At 55.7% G+C, this 9,145-nt stretch overlaps 1 protein-coding gene across 1 annotated transcript in view; it reads left to right on the top strand.

The window, feature by feature from the left end:
* The first annotated feature begins 457 nt into the window (after positions 1–457).
* CLPB (caseinolytic mitochondrial matrix peptidase chaperone subunit B) overlaps positions 458–9,145 on the top strand; it is a 53,358-nt gene continuing 44,670 nt past the window's right edge. Inside the window, exons 1-2 of the mRNA XM_051779398.1 lie at positions 458–1,214; positions 1,949–2,000. Coding sequence (XP_051635358.1) covers positions 473–1,214; positions 1,949–2,000 — 794 coding nt within the window. The 5' untranslated portion in view covers positions 458–472. The remainder of the gene's footprint in view (positions 1,215–1,948; positions 2,001–9,145) is intronic.

Below are 9,145 nucleotides of genomic sequence, written 5' to 3'. Positions count from 1 at the left end.
TTAATGAACTCCTTGGTTTTATTTTTCTCCCTAAAACGTACCTTCTCAGCAGCCCAGTTTAACCCAGGACACGGAGCTTGTGGGGGAGCCTGTGGAAGCGCTGGGGTGAAGGCGGAATGGCAAACCGGGCAAGCGGCTGCTGGGATAATGGAAGGAGTGGGCGGAAACGGGGGCCTGGGGGTGGGATAGGAACAGCCGGCGGCAAATCCCGGGCTAAGGGCTGGCCCCGATGATCCTTGCGGGTCCCTTCCAAGCGCGTGCCCGTGAGCGCGCGCCTGCGATCGTGAGCGCGCCTGTCCGCGAGAGCGCGCCCGGCCCCGCCCCCGCCGCGCAGCGCCCCCTGCCGGGCCCCGCCGGCCGCTGCCCCGCTCCCGTCGCTGACGCCGCTTCCCCGGCATGCCCCGGGCGGGCGGGCCGCGCCGCGGCGCCCCCCGGGGGTTGTAGTCCGCTGTTGGCCACTACGCCTCCCGGCATGCCTTGCGCGCCGCCCACGGCGCCGCAGCGGAGCGCTGGCGGCCGCCATCTTGATCCGCCGGCTTCAGCGGCTGGGGGGAGGGGGGGTAAGGTGCGGGCGGCGCCGCGCGGCGCCGGCAGCGGGGGGACCATGCTGACCTCTCTGGCGCTCCGCCCGCAGCCGCAGGGGCTGGCGCGGCTCCTCCGGGCGCGGCCGTGGCTGTCACCGTCACGGGCGGCCTATGGCGCGGCGGCGGCGGCGGTGGCTGCGGCCGAGGGGACCAGGCCGCGGCTGCTCCAGGCTTTGGCCGCCAGGGGGCGCCGCGATCTCGCGCGGCCGCCGGGGCAGAGGCTGCAATGGCGGGTCACGGCCTGCAGGGGGCCGGAGGGGGCAGCGGGGGCGCGACCCCCGGCAGCGGGGCCCGGCCCGGGGGGCTCCCCCGGAGCCAGCGCGCCAGGCCCAGCGGGGCCCCCCGCAGCACAGGGCCCTGCCCCGGGCCCGGCCCCCCTGCAGCTCCCCCGGCCGCCCCCCGCCGGCCCGGCCAACACCAGCCGCTCCGTGCCGGGGCCGCCGCCCAACCTCGTGCCGCCATCCCTCGGGGAGCCGACGCCGCGGCCCGGGGATGCGGAGCAGGGCTGCTGCATCGCGGGAGACCCCGGCGGGCATCAGAGCGGAGCCGGGAGCTGCCCCCCGGCAGCGGGGCTGCCCGCCCTCATCGCCGCGCTGGCCTACTGCTACCTGCGGGACCGCCTGTCCAAGGGTGACTATCGCTGCTGGGGGCGTGCGGGGCCTGCCTGGCACGGAGCCTGCCTGCTGGCGCTGACCTGGGGAGCTTCTAGGGGAGGGGTTATCCTTGGTGCTTCGGTGCCTAAAAGGCTACAGGAGAGCTGGAGAGAGACTTTGGGCAAGGGCCTGGAGGGACAGGACAAGGGGGAATGGCTTCCCACTGTCATAGGGCAGGGTTAGATGAGATATTGGGAGGAAATAATTCCCTTTGAAGGTGGCGAGGCTCCAGCACAGGTTGCCCAGAGAAGCTGTGGCTGTCCCATCCCTGGAAATATTCAAAGCCAGGCTGGATGGGGCTTGGAGCAACGTGAGCTAGTGGAAGGTGTCCCTGCCCATGGCAGGGGGGCTGGAACAAGATGAGCTTTAAGGTCCCTCCCTCCCCAAATCATGCCTTTTCCCGTCTCCTAGAGCTGGGTGCTGCCCTTCCCCTCTCTAGCCAGGAGATGTCATTCTGAGCCTGTGGTGGGAACTCGCTGGCCCTGCTGTGGAAACCTCTGTCTCAGGCTGTGACAGGCTGGGGTGACCGTGCACCCCACAGCCCCCTGTTTGCCAGGTGTCGGGGCGAGGGGCTTGGGGGTAACCTGCACGCAGGAATAGCCCCGTGCTCACTGGGTGAGAGCTGTGAGCTCAGCCCCTGCACATTCCGGGGTAGGATGTCCATTTGTGTGTCTCCGTGCCAACCCCCTTTCTCTTCTTCCTGCATTTCAGAGGATGCTCTGCTGGAAGCTGCAAGGATCAACAACGTTTTGGAAGTCAACAGGTGAGCAGGGTTCAGAGCCACGTGAGAACACAGCGTGCCAAGGGCTGGGAAGGCAGGAAGCTCTACCAGCACATGGGGAAAGGAGGGGCTCGTCCTCTGTGCCTCGTCACTCGTTCTTGGGATAAAGCAGCGGGGCTGGCTGCTCCCTGCCCCTGGGGGGTGCTCACCTTGCTATCTCAGATCCAGAGCAGGTGTGGAGGGGTGGGGAGCACTGTTACTTGTGAAGTGGGAGGTGGGTTGCAGATCCTCGTGCCGAGGGAGGACGAAGTTTGAGGCCGTGCTGTGCAGCAGGTATGAACATACCCCTCTGGGCCAGACCCTGCAGAGGCTCATTTGCGGGGATCTGTCTCTGAACAAACAGCCCTTGTGTGCCCCTCAGCCTGAGCCACGAGGTCTCCAGGGGCTTGTCTCCCACAAGGAGCATGGGAGAGAGCCCTGCCCAGCCAAGGAAGTCGGGGAGGTGAGTGGTTGGGTGACCAAAGGCATATCTGATAGGGAGTGGAACATCTCCAGAGCTCCAGCCCATGGCAACAGGCCTCTTGTCACAGTTGGCTGTGCCTGCCCTGTTTGGGTGGTGCTGTGGCACCTTTCAGGAGTGTCTGGCAGCATCACATTTCCCGAGGTGGTAACAAATGAACCGGTTTCTCAGGCCCAAGGTGTGACTGGTCCCCAGGAGGCGTGTTCCTCCTGTGGCCAGACCTCTGGGGAGTCACTCAAAGGCTCCCTGGATGGTTTGTGAGCAACAGTGCCCTGTCACTGACTGCTGGCTGCAACCATTGTCAGGGACAAGGTCTGGGACTGTAGGAGGAAAACAGGTTTCCTGGTAAACGGGAAGAGAAGTGTGAGAACCCTGAAGCTGCTTGTTGAGGAGAGCCTGGTCCTTCTGCCTAGCCTCTCTCAGAATCCCAGAGGTTTCCCAGGCCCCAGGTGCTGCCCTCAGCTAGTATGGAATTCAGATTTTTTGGCAGCCTGGAAGTTTGTGTAGGACAGGAAGAGACATTGCTGCTCTCTTGTGTACACCACACACGTGTGTGTGTCTCAGGCTGAGATCTCCCACCCAGCACAGGCACCCAGGAGAGATGGGAGCTGCTGTCCCTGTGTAGAAGGGAAGGGAGGAGATGGAGAGGTGAGGAAAAGGAGAGGGAGGGGAGAGCCCTCCTGGCCTGCAGCCAGGGGATACTCCATCCAGTCTCCAGGATCTCAGATGAAGCAGCCTGGCTCTGCTGCACCGCAGGGCTGAGATCTGGCCTAGATCAAGGGCCAAAGAGGATATTGGTGTGCAGCTAATTGGCACATGTGTTCTGCTGCTTGTAATTGCAGGAAGCTGCTGCTTAGGGTTGTCTGGGTGATTTGTGAGCCTGGTCAGGCAGAGCAGCAAGAGGGCTGCTCTGTGCTCCCGCTGGTCAGGGCAGGGCTGGTGGCTGTATACCCTGCTGCACACCCACAGCCTCCCCTTTGTTTCTATGCTCTGTCACAGAATTACAGAACTGTTTGGGTTGGAAAAGCCCTCTGAGATCCTCAAGTCCAACCATTCCCCAGCACTGCCAAGGCCACCACTGCCCCATGTCCCCAAGTGCCACATTTACATGGTTGTTAAAACCTTCCAGGGATGGGGACTCCCCCACTGTCCTGGACAGCTGTGCCAGGGCTGGACCACCTTTTCCATGAAGAAATTTTTCTGAATATCGAACCTACACTTCCTGTGGCACAACTTGAGGCTGCTTCCCCTCGTGCTGTGACTTGTTACCTGAGAGAACAGACCAACCCTTTACCGGCTACATGCTCCTGTCAGGGAGGTGTGGAGAGCGAGAAGGTCCCCCCACAGCTCCCTCAGCCGCTCCTCATCACACCTGTGCTCCAGATCCTTCCCCAGCTCCATTCCCTTCTCTGGACACGCTCCAGCACCTCAGTGTCTGTCTTGCCGTGAGGGGCCTGGAACTGCACACAGGATTTGAGTAGTGAGTCAGGCTTTGGTTACTTGGAACATCTGATCGTGAGAAGGCACTGTGAGGAGTGGGTGAGCCTTTACAGGAGCAGGTATCCTGTGTTGTACCCGTTGGAGCATTTTCTCTCACAGAATAACTCTGAGTGTTATGCCTGAGGCTCAAGGGACGCTTGAAGGCTTTTTAGGGTGAACACAGATGTCATGCCAGTGGCTCACAGAGCATGATGGCCTCTGGCCACCAGCCAGCATGTACCTTATCTCTGTCCTGAACAGGTGTGAGACATCTTCAGCAGTGATAGCGAGGGCAGGTTGGAGACAGGATTGGGAGATGATTTATAATTACATTTGTTTCCATTGCTCCATGTTTATATGATGCTGGGCCTGCATTTGACTGTGTGTATCTGAGTTGACAGACACCTGGGCTTTTAGGATAAACAGATGTTTTTCCTGTAAATGTCCCCTTTAATCTTTTCTTCTAAATGACCAAATTATCCAGGTCTGGGTTTCAGTGGAAGTTCTGTGACTGGTTATTGAGTTTGATTTGGCCCACGGCCCTGGGAACTCAGATACAGCACCCCAGATTTCTTCATGTTGACTATGAAGTACTGGGGGAGACTTGTGTGTGCTGTGCTTTCCTGTACTGGACAACTGAAAAACTGCCCTTTTTTCATGCTTCTTGGTGTATTTTGGCCTCCCAGGACTGTTGGGGTTTGCACACTGAGTCACGGGCTGATATCTCCGCAGTCGGCACCCAGATGGCCACAGGAGACAGGAGACCTCATGCTTCTTTCCAAAACAGTTTTAAAGCCTTAACTGTCCCTCTCTCTGGAAGCAGACACCAACAGGCCTGGATGTGTGGGAGTTTGCGTGTGTTTGGAATACATCTGGGAACCATCACGTGGTTAATTGCAGCTGGTGCAGGTTTATCAGCAGAGCTGAGTGTAGGATAGTCTCAGCGAGCAGCTCAGTTTGGAGGAGAAGCAGTCCACCAGTGCTAATGTGGCCTGTACAACCATGGGAGCAATTATTCCCCTTCCCTCACAGCTCAGGAGCCAAGGAGCACCCAGGGAGATGTCGGGCAGCAGGTTACAAACAGAAGCTGAGTGCTGTCTTCCACAGCACATAAACTGTGACTCTCAGTGGATGCGAGGGAGTCTGACCCTTGAATTTGTATCTGTGCAGAGTGAGCTGAGCAGGTAACATGTGCCACCTCCAGTGGAAGTGTATTGTCACAGGTTAGTGTATTATGCTCAAATCCATCTGCAAACAGTGATGACCCATGTTCTTTTCCTGACTGTCTGCTGCTGGCCACTGCCAGAGTCAGGCTAGCAGGCCGGTGGGGTATTTTTCCAAGGCTCAGCTCAGCTATTGCATTGGGGTGACTGACTGAATCAGGGCTCCTCTGTGTGAGGCTGCACATTCTCTTCCAAACCTGGTGATGCCAACTGTAGAATCACTGAAGGGTTTGGGTTGGAGGGGACCTTAAAGCTCACCCACTTCCACACCCCTGCCATGGGCAGGGACACCTTCCACTAGACCAGGCTGCTCTGAGCCCTGCCCATCTGCATCTACCCTACCCCACACTGTGCAGGTCCATGTGTTTTCAGAGCACCGTGGTGTGTTACTGGCCCTGGAAGGATGGTGAGAAACAGCCGTGAGCTCTCTCCAGGAAGACAGCAGCCACAGCAAAGGGATTTGAACAGCTCACCATGTCCTCCTGCCCAGGCAGATCCTTTCCCTGGCCTCTAACAGGCACTGTGCTTTCGTGTTCTGAGATACTGTTAGGTTTGTTTTTCTTCCCTCCTCCTGCAAAGCAGAGGGCAGTTCCTGAGAGGGTGGGCGCCGCCCGCCCCGCAGTTAAACAGTGACATATTGGGACAGGGCTGGGGGAAATGGTTAAGAGGCCAAGAGGAACAGAAGCTATTGTTGTTGCAAAAGTTCAAGTTTCCAGCTTCCTCTTCCTCCACCTGTCAGGAGGGAGTGCTGGGCTTGCTCCCGGCACTGAGCACAAACTCAAACATGCCCTCTGGGCTCGGCAGTGTCAGCGAGTTAGTCACCCAGAACCCCAGCGGCGGGGTGAATAGGAGGCACATCTGTCCGGGGGCACTGGGGGGAGAAGGCTCGTCGGCTGCTGACGTGGGCTCTTTATCTCTTCTGCGGGGATCAAAGTGCTGAAGCCTTGGGAGCTGCTGTCTCGAGGTAAAAGAGGCCGTGTGCACAAAGCGGTGGGTGCTGCTCTGCCTGAACTCCTCCGGCAAATTCCAGAGCAGACGGTGATGTTCACAGAATCAGGGAATCACAGAGTGGTTTGGGTTGGAAAGGACTTTAAAGCTCATCCAGCTCCAACCCTCTGCTGTGGGCAGGGACACCTTCCACTAGACCAGGTTTATCTGAAATCCTTAAAATACAAACACACCCCCAAACAGAAACAACTTGAGGGTTCTTCTCCTGGGTGGGTCATGAATCACAGAATCCCAGAAGGGTTTGGGTTGGAAGGGGCTTTTAAAGGTCATCTAGTCCAATGCCCTGCCATGGGCAGAGACATCTTGGTGGCATTGCTGCAGTTGAGGAACGGTTTGTCATTTGAGAAACACTGAAAATGATGCTAATAAAGCTGTATCCACATGAGATACTCCTTAGGAGGTAAGAGCGAGTGCCCTGGATCTTACTTGGTTAAAATGTGGATAAACATCCTAAACATTGATCAGAGGATTTATTTAATTAAAATAAAATAGTCCTGCTGGTAAATACATTTGGCTGTCTGGGATCTGAGCAGTGGTCGTGGCTTTATCGATTGTCATATCATTAAATCAGGCGGGGGAAAAAATTAATGATGGGCCCGAAGACCCTGAACATAAAGTTCAGTTGTCTGAAAATCTGTTAAGTTGCTGAGCATCTTGCAATGATTTAACAAAGAAAAAAAAAAAAGAATCCAACTCCTAAATGAAATGTCAATGCATATTATGGGAGATGATGTGATGCGAGTAATTCTCGCGCTGGGCTCAGCGACGGGGCATTCCAGATGCTTATGATGATCTGGGTTCCTGAATGGAAAACTACTTGACTAATTCTAATAGCTCTGCTCCAAGCCTGTAACCAGATCCCACAGCAAAGACTCCAGCATCCTTCCTGTTGGTTGCACGATGGTTTAGCAGGTTTGACTGCAGGACTAGGATCTCATTTTGTTATTTTTTTATTGAAGAATGAAGATAATTCATTGTTCAGTGTGTCTGTAGAGAAAAAAGCTTTCCAGTGAGTTCACAGGTATTTTTCAGTGGCTCCAAAGTGCCTTAAGAATCCTAAAATCACAGAATGGTTTTGGTTGGAAGGGACCTTAAAGATTATCTAGTCTCAAGCCCCTTGCCATGGGCAGTGACATCTTCTACTAGACAAGGTTGCTCCAAGCCCCGTCCAACCTGGCCCTGGACAATTCCAGAGATGGGGCAGCCACAGCTTCTCTGGGCAACCTGTGCTGGGGCCTCTCCACCCTCCCAGGAATGAAATTCTTCCCAATATCTAATCTCAATCTGTCATCTTTTAGTTTGAAACATCATCTCTGTAGTTTAAATGAAGACTGATGTCCTGTCCTTCATCTCATAAGGAGATGCTGAAGAGTTTCACTGCAGGTTCCATTCGTGAGAAAATAAATGTGACAGGACAAGGGGGAATGACTTCACACTGACAGGGGGCAGGGTTAGATTGGATATTGGGAAGAAATATCCATCCCTGTAAGTGTTCAAGGCCAGACTGGATGGGGCATGGAGCAACCTGGTCTAGTGGGAGATGTCCCTGCCCATGGCAGAGGGGTTGGAACTGGATGATCTTCAAGGTCCCTTCCCGCTCAAACCCTTCTGTGAAATGTTAAAATTCATGATGTATGGAATTAAGACCAAACCTTTTGCAGCAGTGACACAGTGGCTGGAGGAAGGTGACCAGGATGGTCTGTTTGCCCATTTAATGTAAAATTACAATAATACCATGGCCAAGTCCAAATGGGGCTGATACTTTGTGAATTGCATTAATTAAACCTCATTGGAGATGTTAATGAGTGGTAGGGGTTGGGCTTAAAGGTTTTAGTTATCCGGCAAAAGTTCTCAGCCTGAAGGGGTTTGAGTGCCTCCATCCTGGCTTAGCTGATGCCTTCTTACCTGTGGAGGTTCAGCACTGGTTGCCCCTGCCCCTCCTGGGTTCCTCTGTCAGGCTGCCACTCCTTTGTGGTCATAGATTCCTTTATTTCCTGGATTTTCTGTGACTGTGAGGCTGTCACAGTGACACACTGTAGGAAGGGACTGATGTGAATGCTACTGCTTTGAAAGGGCTTTCAAATGGCCAAGTAAATACAGTGGGATTCAGAAACAACTGGGACACATCATTCCGTGCCGCTCCGAGGGACAAGTGGAAGAGGGTTGGCCATCGCAGTGTCTGGGGTGAGGCAGCTGTGGCGCTGGTGGGAACGGCTCGGCAGGCTCTGGGGGAGCCGGGTCTGGAGCTGGTTCCTGCGGGGGCAGCAAGCGAGGGGTCCTCAGGCAGAGGGAGCAGCGCCCTGTGCTGCGCAGAGCACACGTGGGGCACAGATGGAGCCGTGGTGTGCATTTCTCCCGCGGGCAGTGTCCCTGAGCAGGGGCCGTGTGTCTGAGCCAGGCTGGCTCATCTCTGCTGTGAGTACAAACACCTCTGTAAGCAGAGCTGCAGTGGGAGCTGATCTGTGTAGATAGCAATCTGCCAGCCCCGTGTGTCCGGGCACATCCGGCCCCACCGGCACAGAAAGCCTGGGGGATGCACAGGGATATCTCTGCTCTCAGCCGTCTGCTGCCTGGGAGTGCTCTTCAGGCACAGAGCTCTTAGTGTTCACTTACAGGGATGAGGTGCTGGCAGAAAGAGATCCAACCCCCCCACCAGGCTTTAGGCTAATCACCCTTGCTCTCCATCCTTGCTCTTCATCACGCTCCTGGGAGGTTCTTCGGATGTTACACTGCATAGAAAAAAAGAAAAGTTGGGTCTGAGAAGGATTCTACATGAAAATTTGTTCCTCTACTACCGTGTAGGATCAAGTATCAAATTGTTTTGGAGCAAGGACCTGCTGGATAGCTCATTATCATTAAACTTTTAAATTGTCACCCTGGTAGAGAGAGCATAAACCTTCTGTTGATGCTGTGATCACTTACCGCCTCCTGAATCACAGCTGGGAGCTACAAAGGAA

This window comes from Manacus candei, unplaced genomic scaffold, assembly GCF_025592945.1.
Source record: "Manacus candei isolate 608988 ecotype Guabito, Panama unplaced genomic scaffold, ASM2559294v1 h1tg000014l, whole genome shotgun sequence".
Classification (NCBI taxonomy): domain Eukaryota; kingdom Metazoa; phylum Chordata; class Aves; order Passeriformes; family Pipridae; genus Manacus; species Manacus candei.
The sequence above is the reverse complement of the archived record's forward strand: the minus strand, read 5'-3'. Positions and strand labels throughout refer to the sequence as shown.